Source organism: Rhincodon typus, chromosome 30 (genome assembly GCF_021869965.1).
Source record: "Rhincodon typus isolate 14 chromosome 30, sRhiTyp1.1, whole genome shotgun sequence".
Lineage (NCBI taxonomy): Eukaryota > Metazoa > Chordata > Chondrichthyes > Orectolobiformes > Rhincodontidae > Rhincodon > Rhincodon typus.
This window is the reverse complement of record NC_063361.1, coordinates 29,715,615-29,739,881: the sequence shown is the minus strand read 5'-3', so window position 1 is coordinate 29,739,881 and position 24,267 is coordinate 29,715,615. Positions and strand designations below refer to the sequence as shown.

General features: G+C 42.0%; 1 protein-coding gene and 2 long non-coding RNA genes across 3 annotated transcripts in view; 2 read left to right on the top strand and 1 right to left on the bottom strand.

Annotated features, from left to right (window-relative positions):
- LOC125486614 overlaps positions 1 to 24,267 on the bottom strand; it is a 121,839-nt gene that overhangs the window by 19,812 nt on the left and 77,760 nt on the right. The window lies entirely within an intron of this gene.
- LOC125486613 lies at positions 307 to 6,179 on the top strand. Its single transcript, XR_007265256.1, has 2 exons — positions 307 to 675; positions 1,698 to 6,179. It is a non-coding gene; the product is annotated as an uncharacterized LOC125486613 (long non-coding RNA).
- The window catches only part of LOC109921411 (leucine-rich repeat-containing protein 46), a 29,251-nt gene continuing 14,369 nt past the window's right edge, over positions 9,386 to 24,267 (top strand). Inside the window, exons 1-3 of the mRNA XM_048614821.1 lie at positions 9,386 to 9,603; positions 13,071 to 13,170; positions 22,676 to 22,784. Coding sequence (XP_048470778.1) covers positions 13,109 to 13,170; positions 22,676 to 22,784 — 171 coding nt within the window. The 5' untranslated portion in view covers positions 9,386 to 9,603; positions 13,071 to 13,108. The remainder of the gene's footprint in view (positions 9,604 to 13,070; positions 13,171 to 22,675; positions 22,785 to 24,267) is intronic.

The window sequence follows — 24,267 nt, the reverse complement described above, 5'->3', positions numbered from 1 at the left end:
CATGTATGCCATCTATTAGATGCCCTGCAGTAATTTGTAAAGGCCTCCTTTGACTGCACATTCCTAACCCATGAATGCTACCACTAAATTGGCTCAACAGTACCATCTGGAGGGTAATTAAGAAGGGGCAACAAATGCTGGTCCCATTTCAAAAAAACTTGTAATAAGTTATTTCCTTGCCATTTAAAACTTTTGGATCTCTTTATTTATCTCAGTTCTTTCTCCCTTCAATATTTGGCATCAGTGAAACAGTGCTTCCTGATTTTTCTCTCTTTACCTTCCTTCCTTCCTTTGACTGTTCTGAGCCTTGGTTCTTCACTTCAACTTTTCAATTTTAAAATAAAAAGCAAATTGAACGGTTGAATAAGCACACTGGCATGCGGAGCGATGGAGAGAAATAGGATTGAGATAAGAACTTTACAAGGACACTTTGCCTGGGTCTTGCTAATGTACATCACTGTAATACTTGTTCCCTTTCAGGAGGAAGGTGTAAAATTGCACCAGACTATGCAAAACCTCGAGAGACAGGCATTAAATGCTATCAAGAACATGTTGACCAGTGGAGGAACTTTTGATCCAGAGGAGATGGCAGATCTGTTCTTTGACTGTGTTGACACAGAGATCAAATTTTACAAATAAACTGTCAAATGTGAAACTTCTGCAAATTCCCTTTAGGTAATTCTCATTCTGTTAATAATTTGTTGTGCAAAGTGTATTTTAAATCCAGCTTGGGGACTGTCCTTGAACCGTGTGCATTTTGGAAATATATGCTGTAGTTGGGGTTGGAAGAGAAGGAAATCCAATCTGTTGACTATGCAATAAGCCCTGTCAGTATACCATATTTGCATATATAAATTCAGGAATTTCCTCGTTGGGTGTAACCTGATAGTTAGATCTGAGAATGGATCATTTTGCTGATATTCATTTACAGCTGTATTTTGCAAATTACATCAGACTATAGCCAAACCTAAAGTGGACATGAATCAGTGTAAGCGATAGAAATTCAATAAAGAGTATACATCTATATAAATGGTGAAATTTCAGTCACAATTTATATGACAGTTGTTCATTCAGATCAAGCAGTGTGTTTAGGAACTTGCAATCAAGGATATGTTTCCATTTTTAATGTGGCTTTATACTTTATGCAAAACAGATTGACATAAACAGAAGATTCAGAATTAGTCGCTGAGGAGAAACTGTTAAACATAACCAGCTAAAATTCTGAATGTTTATCAGAAGAATTACTTGTAATCCTGTTATACCTTTAAAAAGGTCCCAGAGCAAAGGCCAGTTTTAAGGGTGATGATTCATTTTGAAGGGTTTGATCGATGGTGTAAAATAGCAGACCAGAGTGTATTGTGCACCTCCTTTGCATATCGAATCCTTTAAACCATGCAATTGATTTGGTTACCCATCTGTCTGAATCTGTCTGTCTCTCTGGACAGAACAGGACAAGGTGAAGGAAAGTTACCAGTGTCCAATAGAAATATGTTTAATATGAGTTGCCATCCAGAAGTAAGATAAAGCAGGAGGGATAAAATGTCATAAGCAACTCCGCTGAATACAATTCAAAAGGAAGAGTAGTGTGAGCTTCTGTTTGGTCAAGAAATTGTCAATTATCAATGAATGAAAAATCATTTAACCTCTCCTGTTCCTGTCTTAATATGTGTCTCTTCACTTTTTCTTTTGACTTGAAGATTGTGGTTTATCAACTGCTGGACCATTGACCAGAGAAAGTAAAGTAAATGGATATCTTGCTTGAAACCATTGAACCTGACACATGCATACACAAACTCCTCATCATATGTGTTTGAAAACTCTCTTGCCTGCCCATGGATTTGCTGATGTATTGATTTTTAACTATTGGAAAAATTGTCTTTTGTAGCTGCTAATCTTGAGGTGCTGGTAAGCTGATTGACAGTGAAATATGTATTGAAATCAGGAGACAAACTCTACAAAGGGATGCTAATGCAGCTATTCCTAATTAAGGCTAATTAACATGACCCACTAAACAGATTAATGTTGGGAATAATTAATTTAAGTCAGATTTAGGTTGTGATTTCAAATTAACTATCCTCATTTTTAAAATATTCATACAAGGTAACATTCTTGTGTTCAGGCAAACATAGACCAACAATAACCCAATGCTAAAATCTAACATTGGCAATGAGCTGGGAAATGTTAAACTAATGCACAAACCAAGGCATTTCTCATCAAAATTAATGGAGCCATGACTACTTTTTTTTAAAAAAAAAAGTCACTTAAGTGCTCCATTACATTAGTAACGTAGCCTGTGAAACGTGTTGCCATGCCAACAATGCCCTATTCAGTTGGTGTTTTCAAGTGGCCCAGTAATTTCTTAATGTCCTCTTCCTTTCTTCTGGAAGTTTATCCTAAAATATAGGTTTACTGCACAAAGCAGCAGATGTATGGAGATTGGTTTGGGAAAGTGCCAGTTTCAATCACTGTCCCTGCTGACAGTTGGATTTTAATTTCTTTTTATAAAAATAGAAGATCAAAATGTTTAATCATTTCTGATGTCCTGTGATGGAAAGAGGGGCTCACCTTGAATCTTGCTCGTAAGTGACATCGAATGAGTTCTGTTTGAAAGTGCTTGTGTGCAAACTTAACTCCTCAAATTTGTATAACTTAATGCCATTTATTGCAAAGTCGTGGGCATGGAGACTCTAAGCTGGTATCTGGTGTCCTGCAAGAATTGGGGTGGTGAGGCATGGAGAAGAAGGATATAGGAAAGAAAAGACTGGTACTTGAGTGAAATACTGCCCATCCGTACTTGACAAGTAAAGTTATCCCTTTTTTTTTTGGAGACATCATCTTTTAATGGTGTCCTTCTGTTGCTTTGATCTCCATCTTCAATTCTGTGGCCCATGTGTATCCAGTGAGTAGGTGTGGTAGTTTGACAACTGTCAGTATAAGGGATGGAGCAAGCTTTCACCTGTTCAATAGTTGCTGTTTGTTGAAACAAAAATAGAAAATACTCTAAAACGGTGTGAAGACATAATTTCTTACACAATCTATGACAAATGCTGCTGGACCTGATTACTTCTGGCATTTTCTGATTTTATTTCAGATTTCCTGGATTTCTAGTGGTTTGCTTTTCTGTTGTAGTCATAGCTGATTTCTGGTTTATGTTAACGTTTTTTAGCTTGCAAAGACTGCTTCAGTTATTTTGAGGGTTGGAGGGCCTTTGTTGTACAAGTGAAACCAAGGCTTGGTTGTACAAAACTTGAATATTATAGAAAAGAGAGACATGTTGTGAAAATTACTTCTGTATTGCAGTCATTGGGACGAATGCAAGAGTACCAAATTTCAAATTATCACAACAATTTTATACTACAGGTGAAAAGACCATAGACGTAGGAGAAGTGGGTCATTCAGCCCACTGTGTCTACTCTGCCATTCAATGAAGTGATGACGACTAATCTGATAACTCTCAACTCCACTTTCCTGCAGAACCCTTGATTCATTTTACTGATTAAAAATACCTCTCTCAGCCTTGCATGTATATAGTGAGTCAACCTCAACAGCCTCGGTGTTAAAGAATTCTGCAGATTTACAACCCTCAAAAATGTATACTGATGTCTCTCTTAAATGTGTGCCCTCGTATTCGTACTCATCCACAAGGGGAAACAACTGTTCCACAGGTACCCCATCAAGTCCTATAAGGATCTTGCATTCTTGAATAAATGCAGCCCTTGTTATTTTATATTCTAACCCGTACAGGCCCAATCTACTCCATCACCTCCACAGGGTCCATCAAAACCTAGTACTGACCCAGTGAACCTTTTTTTTTAATTCATTCACGGGATGAAGATGATGTTTTCTAGGCCAGCATTTATTGCCCATCCCTAATTTCACGTAGGCCAGATCAGGCAAGGATGACAGTTTACTTCTAGTGAACCAGGTGGGTTTTTTCGTCATTGGCAATGGATTCATGGTCATCATTAGACTCTTATTTCCAGATTTTTTAAAAAAAAATTGAATTCAAATTCACCATCTGCCATAGTGGGATTTGCTCCCCCAGACATCTAAATTAACAGTCCAGCAATATTACCACTCGGCCATCGCCTCCCCTTCTCTGGACTGCCTCCAACGCCAGTATATCTATTCAAGCATAAATGGCCCAAGACGATTCACAATATTCCCAGGTGGTCCAACTAGGTTCTTGTATAGTTGTAACAAAATCTCTGACCTTTATACTCCATTCCCTCTGAAATAGTGAACTTGAAGCTAGCTTTTTGTGAATCGTGGAAAAAGCTGCTGATTTGGTTTGAATGATTTCTCTGCTTGGCCAACGCATTGCCATGGAGAAAGCAACAAGGAAGTCATATGCTTCCAAGCTCTGGGGTACCTCAATAAAGGCACTTTTGCTTTCTTCATTTCAAACAGTTGACCAGCCAACTGACCAGCACCCTCTTCTCCCGTAGTATACATTTTTGGGATTGTTTGAAATTTGGCATTCTTGCATTTTTCTCGATGGTTACAAGATGAAACACTTTTGCTTCTCTTTTCTGCAAAACAAGTATGAATCACCCTCCCTCCAAATAATCCCAATTTTCATTTGTAGTGCCAAGAACCCATCAAAGCCTTTGGGAGAAACTGGGGGATAACTTCAGAAGGAAAACAGGAAATTGACAGGAAAAATTCCTACCTTGCCACATTTGAAGGACACACAATTATATTTGCAAAATGGTCTTTATATTTAGTTCTTGTATTTAAAAAAAAGAGCTTGGCTAGTTAAGTTGAAGGCTGGTTCTACAGTTTTAACCAGACTCTACTTATTTCAACCTTATAATATTCCATTTGAAATCTTGCTGTTTGGTAGTGATCTGACATCAGCTAAGGAAAAATTGTACAGTATACCCAATTTAAAGGGATCCTGAGTCTTAACAGGCCATTTATATTACAGAATTAATTAAAGGGGATGTGTAATCCACTAAATTGCTGTGTAATCCTGCATGTTGAAAACATACACTTACTGGCGTCTCCCTGTCTCCAGTTCTGTGGGGGCGAAATTCCTCTTTTAACGAAGAGCAGGAGTTGGCTTTTTTTTTGCCCCCTGTAATTAATGGCCTCACCAACCAAGTCATTCTCAAGATGGTCACATGCTTGGAAATGTTGCACTTGTGACTCTATTTGCTGTCTTTTTAGAGACAAAAAGGACCGCACTTTTTTTTTGTTTCATCCTTTAACATTCCTCAGGGCACAGTCATTTGGCAAAGAATTTCCATCACGTCATACATTTGGAGTCACCCATACAATCACTTCTTGACCTTTGTCCTCCATGATGTTAATGGAGCAGTGTTAAAGCTAGAGATTTTGGGGCCAGAAACTCCCCTTATCATAGTGGACTGTGAACGTTTATAAAATATGAAATTTGTTTGAAATATTCTATTTAAATTATATTATTTTATATATAGAAACTCTCCTCCTTTTACACCCCCTCCAAAAAATTTATGCATTATGTTTTTAGACTGAATTTTAATTTGCTGCTAAAGGATTTGAGATACTTTTTGATTACTCTTCATCAGTCTTTTCCCTGGACAGAATTGTTTTGGAATGTGCAAAGATGGGCACCCAGCCCTTTTAAAGGAGTTTAACTTTGCTTGCCGTGCGTTTTCAGTGCACTGGATAATTGCTTCCCTCCAATTCCTTTGTGAACTATTTTAACCCAACTTGTACCTGTTGCAAGGGAGGTAACATCCAAATTAATGCAAATAAGACAGAAATTTAATACATGTGCACTTCCAATAGAGAATAGAAAATAGTTAAACCTACAAAAATGAGAGCTCCAAACTTGCGTTTTACCATGGATTTCAAACAAGGATTAGGGTTTCAAAGCATAGAAATGCAATGTTAGTGGTATATGTCGAAATGCCAACGAGTGTTCTGCATTTTGAGCAATACAGATGAATAATACCCTTTCCCTCTTTGTAGACTAGCATATGAGATAAAAGGAAGGAAAAGTACATATTAGTTGAAAACTATGCCAAAGGAAATGTTGGCATAGCGTGTGGTGTGCAATAAATAGTCAACGAAAAATGTGTTAGAAAAATGTTCCGAGAACAACCAAGTGAAGTTACTCTGTCACAGACTGTGAAATGTTTCTGTTTCTGTATTATTTATGATGCTGTTAACTAATAAATTACAGGAATGACTACAAGTGTTTTATTTTAAATGTACATGACAGCTTAAGGAGTGGGGGAATTTATATCTTTATAAATTCAGAACTCATTTTCACCCTTGAAATAAGATATTAGGCAATTAATTTAGCAAATTAGTGTGGCACTAACTCTGAAAGACTAAAGAGAAAATGCATTCAGTCTTCAGCCCAGAAACAAGTCATGCTTTCTGAACCTCCTCAGACCCTACTTCATCTAAACATATCTGCATTTGCTTTTAATATTTTCTTTTATGTTTTATCAAGCCTCCTTTGGAGAACTTCTAACCATCACCTCAACTGTGATAGCAAGGTCCACATTCTAACCATCCTGCTGGGTAAAGGAAATTTCTCCTGAATTATTTATTGGTTTTATTAGTGACTACTTGTTTTTTTTTTTATTCATGAACCACCACCCCAAAAAATGGAATATCAGCTACACCTATCCTGTCAGATGCCTTTTATAAAGATCTCCTGCCAAATCAACCCTGAAAAATGTTCTTCATTTCTGAAGAAGGGTCTAGGCCCGAAACGTAAGCCTTCCTGCTCCTCTGATGCTGATTGGCCTGCTGTGTTCATCCAGCTCTACACCTTGTTATCTCAGACTCTCCAGCATCTGCAGTTCCTACTATCTCTGAAAAATGTTTTTTTTTCATTCTTTTCAAAGGTTTGTAAATCTTTCAGAGTCATACAGCATGGAAATGGGCTGTTCAGCCCAACTTATCCATGCTGACCATGTTTCCTAAACTGAACTAGTCCCATTTCTCAGCATTTACCCTGTTTTCCCTCTTAAACTATCCTATCCATGTACCTGTCCAAATGTCTTTTAAACGTTGTAATTGTACCCACCTCTACCACTTCCACTGGCAGCTCATTCCATATACGCACCACCCTCTGTGTGCAAAATGTTGCCCGTTGGGTCCCTTCTAAATCTCTTCTCATCTCACTTTTAAAATTATGCCCTCTAGATTTGGATCTCCTGCCAGGGGTGGGGGGGAGGGAAGCAGTGAAAGAGAGAGAGAGAGTCTTTCGCTATTAGTCTTATCAATGCTCCTCATGATTTTATAAACCTCTATAATGTCACCCCTCAGCCTCCTACACTCCAGGTAAAAATGCCCCAGTCTCCTTTATAACTCAAACCTTGCAGGAGCTCTGCTGTTGAGTATTTAAGACTGCAACTTATATTTTTGCATGTTGGAATCAAAGGATTAGGGAGGTGGTTGGGAAATGAGTTGAAGAGCAGCCATGGTCAAAATGACCTCCTGTTGTTCCTAATTCTTGTTATCCTTACTCGATGTGCTAGTCTCCTGCTTTCTATATTTTGCTTTGGCTTTTTCCCCCGGATTAACCTCTCTCATGAAAGTCCTCCACATCAATTGTGACAAGTGGGAAATTCTAACTGAAAATCAATGCAAATGGTGGTGCCAACTAGCTGTGGTAGGAGTTAGCCATTGTGACAACATGTGGTTTCAGAAGCTGCAAAGCAGACAAAACTCTGCAAACCAGGCGTCAGCAGAGAAGATCCTGCATTACTGGCGAGGGACAATTTCACGCATGGCACTCGGCACAAATTTTTCTTTCCAGCATTGGCTTTCACTTAGTCTTCTGAAGAAGTGCAGCAAATGATCTCATCTGAATTTGCCAAAGTTTTGAGGCTGCTTTCTCATTATCTCTGGATGCCAGTCAACCTCCCTCAGTCTCTCTCCTGATCTTTCACTCCATCTGTTTGCAATTCCATGTTTTTAAACTGTGTGAAGTAGTCTTGTAGGCTTATCCTGTAGTTTTGCCCACATTTTTATGCTCCAAGTAAAATTGTTTACCACCATCCAAGATCTTTCCTGATTATAAACCTTTCAGTACCGGTGTCATTCTCTGAGCAATCAAAGTGCGGGAAACCGAAATGAATTCTCCTGAAGGATTATCCACCTGAAATTTTAACACTATTTTCAGACTCACTGAATCACAGAAGTAATACAGTACAGAAGGAGGCCATTTGGCCCATCATGCCTGCACTGGCTCATTAAATGAGCTTCATTGCCTTTTGCCAAACTCCTGCTTCCCCCCCATACACTTGCATATTCTTTTTATTTAAATAATCATTCAATACTCTTTTTAATGTCTTAATTGAACCTGCCTCCACCATACTTCTATGCAATGCATTCCACATCGTAACTACTTGCTGAGTGAAAAAAAAAGCTTTTCCTCGCCACCTTTGCACCTTTTGTGGATAAATTTAAGCATATGCCCTCTTGTTCCTTTTAGGAGAGAGAGCAGCTTCTCCCTCTGTGTCCTGCCCCCCGCCCTCATGATTCTGAATACCTCCACTTAGTTGCCTTCTCTTCAAGGAAAATAATTCCAAATTCTTCAATCGGTCCTTGTAACAAAATTTCCTCATCTCTGGAATCCTCTCTAATACGTTCACTTCTTTCCTATAATTTTCTGAGCAATCAAAAAGTTTGAGATCAAAATAAATTTTATTGAAGGGTTATCCACCTGAACCTTTTATCTCCATTTTCAGAATCACTGACACCTAGAACTGTACACGATGCTCCAGCTGAGGTCGAACAAGGTCTAAAGGTAGTTCAGCATCACAGAGATATTAGGAACTGCCGATGCTGGAGAATCTGAAATAACAACTTGTAGATTTGGATGAACACAGCAGGCCAAGCAGCATCAGAGGAGCAGGAAGGCTGACGTTTCGGGTCTGAAGAAGGGTCTAGACCTGAAACGTCAGCCTTCCTGCTCTTCTCATGCTGCTTGGCCTGCTGTGTTCATCCAGTTCTACACCTTGTTATCTCAGTTCAGCATCACCCCTTGATTTTCTACTCTTCTTTGCCACTGTTAATAAAGCCAAGAACACCGAATGCTTTCTTCATTGCCACTCCACCTGTCCTGCTACCTCCAGTGATCTCAAGGATAGTTTGCTCTCACTACCCCTTCCAGCGTTTTTATTTGTTATGTGTTCAGTTTAGCTGCTGTTCCTCGGAGTTGGACGGAGTTCGAAGGAACTTTCGTGGGCGCCTGAGTTTAAAGCGGTTCGCAGCTCCGCCACTAGGGTGTGCGCCGGAGCACACTCTGAAACAAGGAGGTGCGGGGGGATTCTCTTGCGCAGTTTGAGCTCTCCTTGGTGCCCGGGCTGGCGGTTGCCAAGGGTAACGGAGGACACAATGGCGGAGGGTGAGTCCGTCCTTCTCTGCCTGACAGCTCCCCCCCCCCCACCCTCCAAAAGGGGGCAAATAAATCAAAACCGCTGTTAGCTTTGAAAATAAGAAACTATTTCGATTGCCTTGCATACCCTCCACCCACCGACCCCAATTAAACTCAGTCAAAATTAAATCTAGTGAAAGGGCTCGCGTGGTGCAGCGGTAATGTCCCTGCCTCTGAGCCAGGAGGCCCAGGTTCAAGCCCTACCTGCTCCACAGGTGTGTAATAACATCTCAGAACGGGTCGATTGGGAAATAAATGGGATGAAGGAGCTGTGGTGGCGCACTGGCAGTGACCCTCTCTCTCAGCCAGGAGGTTCATGTCCCACCTGCTCTAGTGGTGTGTAACAACATCTCTGAACAGCCTGATTAGAAAAATAGGTTAAAAACACTTTGAAAAACAGCCTCTACGTTGTGCCAAGCTGAAATAGCTCAGTTGGGATTGCATCTGGGGGCCCTCTTGTGGTGCAGTGGTAGTGTCCCTACCCTTGGACCAAGGAGTCTGGGTCCAAGTCCTACTTTACTCCAGAGGTGTGTAATAACATCTCGGAACAGGTTAATTAGAAAAATAATTTAATAAAGGAAAAAAAAACAAGCTAGTGGAGTGAAAGGGCTCGTGTGGCACAATGATAATAGAACATAGAACATTACAGCGCAGTACAGGCCCTTCAGCCCTCGATGTTGCGCTGACCTGTGAAGCCCATCTAACCTAAACTATTCCATTATCATCCATATGTTTATCCAATGACCATTTAAATGCCCTTAAAGTTGGCGAGTCTATTACTTTTGCAGGCAGGGCATTCCACGCCCTTACTACTCTCTGAGTAAAGAACCTACCTCTGACATCTGTCCTATATCTATCACCCCTCAATTTAAAGCTATGTCCCCTCGTGCTAGCCATCACCATCCGAGGAAAAAAGCTCCCACTGTCCACCCTATCTAATCCTCTGATCATCTTGTATGTCTCTATTAAGTCACCTCTTAACCTTCTTCTCTCTAACAAAAACAGCCTCAAGTCCCTCAGCCTTTCCTCATAAGACCTTCCCTCCATACCAGGCAACATCCTGGTAAAATATCCCGGCTTCTGAGCCAAGAGGCCCTGGTTCAAGTCCTACCTGTTCCAGAGGTCTGTAATAACAACTCAGAAGAGGTCAATTGAAGAATATCTTAAATGGGATGAAGGAGCTCTTGTGGTGCACTGATAGTGACCCTATCTATTTATATAACCTAGAAAAATAAGTTAAATAAAAAATATTAGACTGCTGTCCAGGGGCCCTTTTGTGGGACAGTCATAATGTCCCTATCCCTGGATTGGGAGGCCTGGGTTCAAGTCCCACCTGCTCCAGAGGTGTGTAATGTGATTGGGGAAAAAATAGACAGCAGTTCAGCTGCATGTTGGCAGGACACCTTTTGGTATGACATTAGCAGGCCCCATTTAATTTGAGCAAGACAGTGTCATGTTGAAGACAATAAGAAATTTGATTGGGACAGGCACTGATCATGGAATAAGTAAGGCAGTGGCCTGGTTTGGCCTATATGTAACTCCAGACTCACAATAACATAATTGGCTCTTAATTGCTCTCTGAAACAGACCAATAAGCAGGCCTACTCAGGGACATTTGGGGATGTGAAACAGTACTGGCCTTGCTATTGATCTGAATGTTCTGAAGATTTTTTTTTAAAGGTAACATAGTGGAAATTATGTTCAGTCAGGGAAAAGTGCAGAACACAGTAGTAAAAAAAAAGAAAGGCTCTGGTATCGCTGTGGTAATGTCCCTGCCTCTGAACCAGCACCTCATTTTCTGCTTGGGGCCCCTGCAGCCTTCTGGACTCAATAACAAGTTCAACAACTTCAGGGCTTGAGTGCTCCCATGTCCTTATCCCAACCCCACAAACGAGACTTTGTTATCACATAGTCTGCAATTATGCAGAACTCATTGTAATCCACTAACAGTCCCCATTAACAACTATTCACCCTCCTAGCCAGATCGTTATACAATCCTTTGTCTGTCCAAATGTTCTTCTCTATCTTTGGGCTCTATCCCTACCTATCGTTTACTCCTTACCCCTCCCTCCCCCACTACTTTCTGCACATAAACTGACATTTTCCTAGCTACCATCAGTTCTGAGGAAGGGTCACTGGACCCAAAACATTAACTCTGATTTCAGTCCAGAGATGCTACCAGACTGGCTGAACTTTTCCAGTAATTTCAGTTTTTGTTCTGAGCCAGAAGGCCCTGGTCCAAATCCTATTTGCTCCATAGGTGTGTAATATCAGCTCAGAATAGGTCAGTTGGAAAATACCTTAAATGGGATGAAAGAGCTCTATGATGCACTGGTAGCCACCCTATCTCTCATCCAGGAGGTTCATTTCCCACCTGTTCCAGAGGTGTGTAATAAAAGCTCAGAACAAATTTGAGTAGAAAATACCTAGAAATAAACCGTTAAATGGTTTGAAAGGGCTCTTGTGGCACACTGGTAGTGTCCCTCCCTCTGAGCTTGGAGCTTCAAGTCCCACCTGCTCCACAGGTCTCTATTAACATGTGAGGGAGTACTGCATTGCCGGAGGTACCGTCTTTTGGCTGAGACGTCAATCTGAATCCCTATCTGCCTGTTGTGATGAATTCCACTATTCCAAAGAAAAAGAGCAGAGTTTTCCTAGTTGTTCTTGGCCAAAATATATATATTCCCAGATCAACATCACATGGTTCCGGGGATGAGGGAAGTTCAGTTATGTAGATGGATTGGTGAAGCTGAGACTTCTCAGAGACGGAAAAGTTGAAAGGAGACTTGATTGATGTGTCCAAAATAACACGGGGTTCCGACAGACTAGACAGAGACTATTAGCTCCTGTTGGCAGAGGGATCAAGAACTATTGAGTAATGATGTCAAATGAAAGGTAAGGAAAGCAACAGCCACATGAGGAAAAGCTTCATTACGTAGTGAATGGCTAGAATCTGGGATGTACTTTCTGAGAGTTTTGTGGAGACAGATTCAGCTGTTACTTTCAAAAGGGAACTGGATAAGAACCCAATGAGAAAATGCAGGTCTACAAGGATCAGGCTGGAGATTGGGACTATCTGGTTAATCCTTACAGAGAGCTGTCATGAACACAACATGACAAATGGCTTCATTCTATATTGCAGTCATTCTACGATTCATGAGCTTAAAATTCCCCAAAATGTTTTTTTACCAACACTGCTTATCCACGCTGAATGTAGAGGTGCCAGTGTTGAATTGGGATGGACAAAGTTAAAAGTCACATGACACCAGCTTATAGTCCAATGGGTTTATTTGAAATCACAAGCTTTCACAGCATTGCTCACTTCACCTGATTAAGGAGCAGCGTTCCGAAACTTGTGATTTCAGATAAACCTGTTAAACTATAAACTGGTGTTGTGTGACTTCTCACTTTATGCATGCTGAATACAGTACCTAGAAGTAATGTGATGGGGCTGCTTAGTGATTTTACCTGAATAAGTCAGTTGCTGCAATATTTATTCTTTATGTTGCTATGGTCAGATTTGTGTCTGGGCAACAGTGCCAAACCTTATCAACTAAGAGTGTTCCATTATATTTACCAGCTCCATAGTTAAAGTTAACTTGTAAGGGACCTTGAGGGAGTTTTACCAGCATCTGCAGTTCCTACTATCTCAGTAACCAGGATGTGTTCATGTTGTTTTCAGAGAGTCCACATGAATCAAAGAAGATAGTGTACATTTCCATGTCACTGATCGCTAAGCGAAATTTGCAACTCCCTGCAGAAAAACTGACACCAGAAGACATGTGAGTAGCTGCCCTCAGCAGAGAAAGTTTGTTATGTGCAACAGGGAGAGCAATTCTTGCAAATGCATTACGGAGGATAGGAGTTAGTGTTGCATTTATTCCATTCCCCACCTTAAACCATGACAGAGTAAGAGGGGAAAGTACCAAAGAGAAAAGTAACAGCACTAACCAGCAATAATAATTAGTTCTATTATGCTAAATCCACATACCTTTCAATGAATGTGTAAGCTGCAACGTTTCATAATGGAACATATCCACTAGAGAGCCGTTTCCAATGACCTTGTCCAAAAGTTTCTTGCTCAGTTAATTGATTTTATGATTCCATGATTACTTAAAATAACATATTAAATTAAACAAACATCGTCTAATGTGGGGCTCAAGACTTTGACACAGTATTAAGGGTTCCATTGACAATCAACCAAGCTTGTGTAGTAACTTTATCCACAAAGCTAGACATCTCCACGACTCACTGTCCAGAATTTGAATTTGTATGCCTTCCAGTCTGACCAGGAAATCTTGGCCTAAGGTAGCTTTGGTGGTTCCTTGGGGTCTTTTAGGTTTTATAACAACTTGTTACAAATTTTCTGATGCTGTTACTGTCTGCCAATTGGGAATGTGTCAGGAGCAGTTGTGCATGTGCTGGTGGCCATTCTGGCTGGCAGCAGGAGTTATTATAAATGAATAATACTGTATTTTTAAGACTGGGTGGTTATATGAATTGAATTAGCTTTATTGTCACATTTACTCAAATGAGTACAGTGAAAAATTTACAGTTTCTACATTACAGCACAAAGGTACCTAGGTACAGATACTTAAGATCAAATTCTTGGGAAACAAAAATATTAGAGATGTAAAGAAATAAATGGTCCAGCGTTATAGGTCTTAGGAATAAATTCGAAAAATAAAGAAGTAAAAAGTTCAGAATATCAGTCTATCCGACCTAGTCCATGCCAGTACCCAGACTCAAGGGAAACCACTGCTTTGGTGCCACCAGTGTTGGACCCACCAGTATAGGAGTTGCCTACTTTAGATGCCATCTATTTGTGGCTGGGCCCACTTTGCTGATGCCGCTGAACCCATGCTCGCCCAACAACTAAGAGTCCCTGACTGTGCTGGCAGGCCAGACCACCACTGGCTCATGAGTCCCGCTTCAGCTGCATATGTCACCTTGCTGGTGCCGCCATCTTGAAGAGTCTGCTGCCGCCAACGCCACCATCCCCGATCGCTGGGAGAACCATCTCACTGCTGCTGCCACTAGCCCTGACACTGGGAGAATGTCATCACTGCTGTTGCCACAGGCCCCGAATGGTGGCAGAACACACTCGCTGCTGCTGGCCTCCTGTCACCGGGAGAATATCCTCACTGCCGTTGCCTCCGATCGCTGGGAGAAACCACGTCCACCATTTTGCATGGGGCCTGTTCTCGCTGCAGTGCCATTACTGCTGACCAACTTACCACAGAAAAGAAGAGAAAAAGATCAAAAAAAAGGAAAATAAAGCAAAAGAAAAGAGCAGAAGCAAAAGTAAAACAAAGAAGAAAGAGCAGATTGGAGCTAATGAGCCCCGGGCAAGAGCCCACAGGAAGACCTGTTACTGTGCTGCCATCTTGCACCTGAGAGTAGCAGCAATGATGCAATTAGGCCTTCTCCAACCAGTTAGTGTTAACAATTTTTCTTGACATGGCACTGAGCTATGCAGATTGGAAGATCCCCTCTTGATCCTGTGATTATCATTCCCCATTTGTCTGTTCTCCTGTCTCCATTTCTGAAGTCTGGGACATGAGTTTCCATTGGAGTGAACCACACTTATAGATAAAATACTGGAATGGTTTGCTATTACCTGCTGCAGGATGGCTGACCAGGAGACTGTCCCACTCTTCATCAGGTTTTTGTTTTAGTTATTCACTTGTGTGGTGTGGTGTTGCTGGCATTTTATTGCCCATCCCTAGCTGCCCTTCAGAACGTAGTGGTGAGCTGCCTTTTTGAACTGCTACAGTCCATGTCCTGTAGGTTGATCCACAATTCTCTTACAGAGGGAATTCCAGGATGTTGATCCAATGACAATAAGGAAAGGTGATTTTTCCAAGACAGGATGGTGAGTGGCTTGGAGGAGAACTTGCAGGTGGCGGTGTTCTTATGTATCTGCTGCCCTTGTCCTTCTAGATGTAATTGATCGTGGGCTTGGAAAGTGCTGTCCAAGGATCAAGGCAAATTGTTGCAGAACTTTTGCGGATAGTACACACTGCTGCTACTGAGCATCAGCGATGAAGTGACTAAATGTTTGTGAATGTGGTGCCAATCAAGTGTGCTACCTTGTCCTGGATGTTGTCAAACTTCTTGAGTGTTGTTGAAACTGCATTTATCCAGGCAAATGGGGTATTCCAACATAGCCCTGACTTGTGCCTAGTAGATGGTGGCTAGGCATTGAGGAGTCAGGAGATGAATTACTCACAGCAATATTCTTAGCTTCAGTCCTGTTCTTTTAAGCACCGTATTTATATGACAAGTTCAGTTCAGTTTCTGGTCAATGATAATCCCCAGGATGTTGAAAGAGGAGGATTCAGTGATAGTAACACCATTAAATATCAAGGAGAACTGGTTAAAGTGTCTATTATTGGAGGTGGTCATAACCTGTAAATTGTTACTTGCTACTTTTCAGGCCAAGCCTGGATATTGTCCACGTCTTGTTGTATTTGGACATGGATTGTTTAATACTTGACAAGTCACAAATAGTACCAATCATTGAAATTTTTGAGAAGATTTGTAGCTCGGGTTGTGGATGAGGTTGTAGACTTGCTTGCCGAGCCCGTGTGTTTGGTTGCAAATGTTTCATTACCCTACCAGGTAATATTGTCACTGGTGAAGCGTCAGTGTTCTGCCCCGCTTGTTATTTATATGCCTCGGTTTGCTGGGGTGGTTGGCATTACATCCAGTTCTGTTTTTCAGTGGTTTGTATATCAGGTCCTGTTCAATGTAATTGTTGATGGAGTTCTGGTTGGAATGCTAGCCCTCCAGGAATTCCCTGGCATGTCTGTGTTTGGCTTGTGCTTTTATGGATGTGTTGTCCCTGTTGAATTTGTGTCCTGCTTTGTCCGTGTGTATTGAGACCGGTGAGAATTGGTCATGTCTCTTGGTGCCCAGTTGGTGTTCGTATATCCTTATTGTCAGTTTTTTTCCAGTCTGGCCCAAGTAATGTTTCTCACAGTCCTTGCATTGTATTTTGTATATTACGTTAGTTTTGTTGGTTGTGGGTATGGGATCTTTTATGTTTGTCATTGGCTGTTGCAGAGTGGTAGTTGGTTTGTGGGCTATCCTGATACCTAGGATACTACTCAGACCACTAGGTATCAGGGTAGCCCACAAACCAACAACCACCCTGCGACAGCTACTTATGAATGTAAAGGATCCCATACCTACAATCAATAAAACTAACCTAATATACAAAATACCACGCAAGGACTGTGAGAAACATTACATAGGCCACACTGGAAGAAAACTGACAATAAGGATACATGAACACCAACTAGCTACCAAGAGACATGACTAATTCCCACTGGGCTCAATACACATGGACAACGAAGGACACGAATTTGACTGGGACAACACATCCATATAAGCACGAGCCAAACAGAGACATTCCAGGGAATTCCTGGAGGCCTGGCATTCTAACCGGAGCTCCATCAACAAATACATTGAACTCGACCCGATGTACAAACCACTGAAAAACAGAACCAGAAGTAATGCCAATCACCCCAGCAAACGAAGGCATATAAATAACAAACGGGACAGAACACCAACATTTCAGCAGAGGTGCACTGACAGTGTTACCTAGCAGGGTGACAAAATGTCTGCAACCAAACACACCAACTCGGTGAGCAAGTCTACAACCTCAGTCCTAGACATTGTGCCATCATCAGTGATCATCCTGATTTCTGACCTTACGATGGAGAGAAGATCATTGATGAAACAGCTGAAGATGGTTGGGCCTAGGATGTTTTGAAGAATCCCTGCAGAGATGCCCTGGAGCTGAGATGACTGATCTCCAAAAACGATCACTTTTCTGTGTGCCAAGTATGACTCCAACCAGTGAAAGGATTGCAAGCAAGATACTGGATAAGATACGTGGACACTGGAAATCTGAAACAAGTATGGAGAATGCTGGAGAAAGTCAGCAAGGAGCCGCTATGTTCTGAAGAAGAGTCATACCAGACTCTAAACGTTAACCCTGTTTTTCTCCCTTCACAGATGCTGCCAGACCTGTTGTGTTTTACTGGCATTCTCTGTGTTTGTATTGAAAGGATTTACAGGCTGACAATCAACCTGCTTTGCCACTTTACAAACTTATCTTCTTTGGCCAACAAGGGATGAGATGCAAATCTAGAGCTTTTGCTGGGACTGAGTGTATGCATTTGTTGAGTAAGAAAGTCTAATTCTTTAGCTTGTACAAATTTAATTTGGCCTAGTTTATTCAGTGGTTTGTAATCAACATTAATCTGAAATCTACAGTTTAGGATCTGCAGTTGCCAGCCTGAAATAGGGTTTTTTTTTCAAGGGCTCCAGTGAAACACCAACCTAGTTAAGAACCAGCTGAAACTAGATCCTCATTAAATGAACCATAGAAGCCCTACAGTGCGGAAAGAGGCCATTCAGCTCATTGAGTCTGCACCAACCCTCTGAAGAGCAAACAGAAACCCAGGACCCCACCCTATCCCCATAACCCCACATTTGTCATGGATAATCCACCTCGCCTGCACTTCCCTGGACACAATGAACAATTTAGCATGGCCAAACTACCTAACCTGCACATCTTTGGACTGTGGAAGGAAACTGGAGCATGGGTGAAACCCACGCGAACATGGGGAGAACGTGCAAACTCCACACAGACAGTCACTCAAGACTAGAATCGTACCCGGGTCCCTGATGCTGTGAGGCAGCAGTGTTACTGTGCCATCCCTATATACACTCATATAGACCTTTTGTGTTGGCAGCATATGTAAGTAACAAAAACAGAAGTTGCTGGAAAAACTCAGCATGTCTTCCAGCATCTATGGAGAGAAATCAGAATTAATGCTTCGAGTTCAGTGGCCCTTCTTCACAACTCTATAAGTAGCCAACTTAATCTGATTTAGCACTTGAGTGTGGTTTACATCAGAGTGCTGGAGTTAAGCACCTTCAAGAGTTGAGTGGAAGAAGGGGTGAGGTGTTTGGTTGTTTTTGCCTAAACAAAGCAGCTGGTTGCTGAGTAGGATTGATGGCTGTTTCTACTCTTCAAGTTAAAAGTAAGGTTTTTAACTTTTGTTTAGGTCTCTAATCTTTTGTTTCTCTTGTTCTTAAAATAATTTTGTTAGGTATAAGATTGATACTGGTGTAAAAAAAATTACAATAAGGTGTAAAGAGCAGAGCTACTAGAGTAATTAATTAATAAAATTAAATGTTCATGATAGTGGGATGGGTGAAGTGTTGCTGCAGCGAGAGAGCTGCTAGAGACAGAATATGCCTGCAGCGAACTAAATTTTACAGATAAACATACATTCCCAGAACAGATGTCAGAAGTACTAAAAAGTTCCTAGGAAAGTATTCCTTTCAGCATTTGTAACACGAATGGGCAATATGACAGAAAATGGAGAACAATAACAATTTAGTAAGACCATCAGGTACAGGTTTTAGACAATAATTTGAATGGAAAACTGTAACTAATAGAAATTAGGGCAGAAATGCTATTGATACTTCTGAGAAGTGAATGCAATTTTAAATTTACAATAAAAGAATGAACCCTAGAACTGTTCAGGGTGTAGTCAATCGATGTTTCAGGTGTGATTCAAAGTACCATTATGCCATGAATTCTCTCAAATAGTATACTAAAAGAACATGAAACTAAACATGAGCTTTGGAGAAAGAAGATGGAGATACAGACCAAAGAAAGGGCACTGCATTAGTCACAGGTTTCAGCCTACTGACGAATGTGTTGATGGCATAGTCTTTCAATTGTGCAGTATTAGACAGTGGATATACATCTACAGTGTGTGAACTAGACTGGTTAAAACATTGCATTGACTCATTGAGTGATGAGGATCAAGACAATGTTAAGGAATTTGAAAGTTCCAGTTTCAGATTTGGGAAGTATAACACATTACAATATTTGAGAAGAAATTTCATTCATTGTAAAAGAGACAGAATCAATTAGTTTATTAGCACAGATGTAGTGTCCAGTGAAATACCATTGTTAAGTAAGACTTCAAAGAAGAAAGCACAGATGAAACTGCATATGGGAATTTGGACTCCATTTTCTCCCCCCGGTCCAGGAACTCCCCACCTATGTCCGGGACACCACCCACGCCCTCCACCTCCTCCAAAACTTCCGATTCCCTGGCCCTCAACACCTCATCTTCACCATGGACGCCCAATCCCTGTATACTTGCATTCCCCATGCAAATGGCCTAAAAGTCCTCTGCTTCTTCCTCTCCCGCAGGCCTGATCTGTTCCCCTCCACCAACACCCTTATCCACCTAACCAAACTCGTCCTTACCCTTAACAACTTCTCCTTCAACTCCTCCCAATTCCTACAGACGAAAGGGGTGGCCATGGGTACCCGCATGGGCCCAAGCTATGCCTGCCTCTTTGTAGGATACATGGAACAATCCCTCTTCCGCAGCTACACTGGCCCCATCCCCACCTCTTCCTCCGTTATATCGATGACTATATCAGCACCGCCTCGTGCTCCCACGAGGAGCTCGAACAGTTCATCTACTTTACTAACACCCCCACCCCAACCTTAAGTTCACCTGGACCATCTCTGATACCTCTCTCTCCTTCCTGAACCTCTCTGTCTGCATCTCTGGTAACCACCTGGAAACTGATATCTATTTCAAACCCACTGACCCCCACAGCTACCTAGACTACACCTTCTCTCATCCACCTTCCTGCAAGGATGCAATCCCCTATTCCCAATTCCTCTGCTTCCACAGCATCTGCTCCCAAGATGAGGCATTCCACTCCCGGACATCCTAGATGTCCTCATTTTTCAAGGACTGCAATTTCCACCCCATAGTGGTCGAAAATGCCCTCAACCGCATCTCTTGCGTTTCCCGCAACTCATCCCTCACACCCCTCCCCGCAATAAAAACAAAGACAGAATTCCCCTTATCCTCACATATCACCCCATTAACGTCCGGATTCAACACATCGTTCTCTGCCACTTCCACCACCTGCAATCTGACCCCATTACGAAGGATATATTTCCCTCCCCACCCTTATCTGCCTTCCAGAGGGACCGCTCTCTCCGCGACTCCCTCGTCTGCTCCACACTCCCCACTAGCCCCACCACCCCTGGCACTTTCCCCTGCAACCACCAGAAATGCTACTCCTGCCCCTACACGTCCCCCCTCACCTCCATCCCAGGCACCAAGAAAACTTTCCACATTAAACAGATGTTCACCTGCACATCCGCTAATGTGGTCTATTGTGTCCGCTGTTCCCGATGTGACCTCCTCTACATCGGGGAGACCAAGCGGAGGCTCGGAGACTGCTTTGTGGAGCACCTATGCTTGGTTCGTGACAAACGACAACACCTCCCAGTCGCAAACCACTTCAACTCCCCCTCCCACTCCCTGGACGACATGTCCATCCTGGGCCTCCTCCAGTGTCAAATGATGCCACCCGAAAACTGGAGGAACAGCACCTCATATTCCGCCTTGGAAGACTACAACCCAATGGTCTCAATGTGGACTTTACGAGCCTCAAAATCTCCCCACCCCCGACCTCATCCCAAGACCAGCACCCCCTCTCATACCCGCCTCCTTGACCTGTCCGTCTTCTGTCCCACCTATCTGCTCCTCCCACCTCACTGACCAAACCCCACCCCCACTTCCTACCTACACTCACCTCTACTAGCTTCATCCCCACCTCCTTGACCTGTCTGTTTTCCCTCCCACCTACCTGCCCCTCCCTCCTCACTGACCAACCCCCATCCCAACTCCCTACCCACACTCACCTTTACTAGCTTCATCCCTGCCTCCTTGACCTCTCCGTCTTCTCTCCACCTATCTGCTCCACCTTCTATCACCGCCTCCCCCTCTCTCTATTTATTTCAGAGCCCCATTCTGCTCCCCCATTTCTGAAGAAAGGTCCCGACCCAAAATGTCAGCTTTTCTGCTCCTCTGCGTGGGTTTCCTCCGGGTGCTCCGGTTTCCTCCCACAGTCCAAAGATGTGCAGGCTAGGTGGATTGGCCATGCTAAATTGCCCGTAGTGTTCAGGGAGGTGTAGGTTAGATGGGTTATACGGGGATGGGATGCTCTGAGGTTTGGTGTGGACTTGTTGGGCCGAAGGGCCTGTTTCCACACTGTAGGGATTCTATGATTCTATGATTCTGATGCTGCCTAGTCTGCTGTGTTCATCCAGCTCCACACCTTGTTATCTAGGTAAAAAGTCAGTTGTGTTAAAAGTACATTGGCAATTTGCCCATCATCCCCTAAAAGTTTAAAGATGTGAGTAAAGGATGCAGGAATAAGGGATGGGGAGTATGATAAGCTCAAAAAAAGAGAGATAAATGATATAGATATGAAATTTATAAGAAGTATCAATGGATAATGACATAGAGGCAATGGATTTATACGTATAGGATGAGGAAGAAATGTAACTTAGATATTATGAAATAATATGGAACAGTGTTAGAATCATAGAATCCCTGCAGTGTAGAAGCAGGCCATCTGGCCTGCCAAGTCTACACCAACCCTCTGAACAGCATCCCACCCGCACCCACCCTCCTATCCTATCTCTATAACTCTGCATTTCCCATGGCTAATCCACTTAGTTTGCATATCTTTGGACTGTAGGAGAAAACCAGAGCACTCAGAGGAAACATGTACAGATACAGGGAGAATGTGCAAACTCCACATAGACAATCACCTGAGTGTGGAATCGAACCCAGGTTTCTGGCACTGTGAGGCAGCAGTGCTAACCACTGAGCAACCGTACCACCCAATTCTAATAATTCTCATGAAGTTCAGATATGAGGGAGTTATTGTCCCACTGTCATACCTTCACTCTCTTTATCTGAAATATTGACATAAGCAATATCTTTCTGAGTTTTAGTGTTTGTGTATAATTTATGATGCATCAGCTTGTTTCCTAGCTGAGGGTATAAACTTTGCAGAAGCAAAGTACCATATTTCTTTGCTTCACCTCAATTTCTCTTCCAGCTAGTCCCCTAGAATAATTTATTTCATTTTCTAAATAATGCAAACTTATAATTAGAATTGTTAAAATTAGTACAAGACTTCCATCTAGTGGTTGTATTTAGTAAAAAAGATGCTCTCAAATTCTTTTTGACAAAGGCAAGAAAAATGTTCTCAAGTATGTAAAAGTTGTGAATTCTTTTGCTACGACGTTGCTAGGAGCATTGTGCTAGTTGTCTTTTTGAGTCTGACTCAGTGATACCTTTTTGTTGGATTGGCTTTGATTAAAAATTTAAACTCCCGATGTTAACAAACAATTCATATTCTGTACAGAACAAATGCCGTGGGGAAGTTGACAACTGTTCGATTGGACAGGGAGAATATTGGCGCCCTTGAAAATATTGAATGCTTGGAAAATGTCTGCAGTCTTTATCTTCAGCAGGTACTATTTGCAACCTCCCACAGATGGTTTCGCTGAAGTGATTGAAGAGTAAACATTCAGGCTTCTTTTGATATCTCAGTTGGTAAACCCCCCAACTAGTATAGTAATAAAGATTATAAAATTCCAAGTTTACATAAGAACAAAATAACTAGGGGTAGGCAGTTCAGCCTCTTGAGCATGCTATCATTTAATATGATCATGGCTGATCTGATCTCAGGCTCAACTCAATGTTCCTCACTGCTCTCCAAAACCTTTCAACCCATCGCTAATTAAAAATTGATCTATCTCCTCCTAAAGTTTACACAGTGTCCTGGTACCCTCCAGATTCTGGGGTAATGAATTCTACAATTCACGACCTCTTTGAGAGAAGTAATGTCTCCTCAACACTGCTTTAAATCTGCTACCCCTTATCCTAAAACAATGACCTCTTGTTTGGGATTTCCCACATAAGGCAACATCTTCTCTATAGCTCTCATTCTTCTCAGAATTCAGAGAGTGTAGGCCCAAACTGCTCAATTTCTGAATCTCTGTTTATAAGACAAATCCCTCATCCAGTTTATAAATTGATTTCAATTCAATTAATGGTAGAAGTGCTACAATTAGCCTTAACAACTTCAAACCAGAAGACGAAATATTCCTCCTTTCTGACCTGTTGGTGGACTACAACATTCTGTATACTAGATGATGGGGAAATCTGTCTCAACTGTCACGTCAAATACCCTGACTGCACTTGCTTTCCAGAATAAAAACAGAGCCTTGGACAAGCACAGTTGGTCTGGCTGCATCTTGAAGAAAGAAGCAGAGTTAATGTTTTATGCCCACTTCTTACATTCCTACACCCTATCCCCACCTACTTTGCCCCAGAACCTTGCCATGTTAACTTACTGAAAGGGAGGGGACCCATTCTCTCCTTTTCACTGATTAATTTATACCTATTTTACATCTCTCTTTCGTCACTACGAACAACTGTTTTGTCTTTTGCACTGGGCCTCTGCACCCACTGTCGTCTTGCTCCTGTACCTCTGCCAAAAGTATCAAAACACATTTTCCAACACATTTTTAGTTCCGAAGAAGCATATTGGACTCAAAATGTTAACTCTTTCTTTCTACAAAGATCAGCTGGGTTTTTCGGCATTTTATTTCAGATTTCCAGCGCCCGCAGTATTTTTCTCTTATTTCCATTAGATATAGCTCTTAGGGCTAAAGAGTTCAAAGGATACGGGGAGAAAACAGGAACAGGGTACTGAGTTGAATGATCATTTTGTGATCATTTTGAATGGGTAGAGCCGACTCAAAGGGCTGAAAGGCTTACTCCTGCTCCTAGAATCCCTATAGTGTGGAAGCGGGACATTCAGCCCATCCAGTCCACACCAACTCTCCAAAGAGCATCACACCCAGACCCACGCCTGTAACTCTGCATTTCTGACTGCTAATCAACCTAGGCTGCACTTCTTTGGACTGGGAGGAAACCGGAGCACCCAGA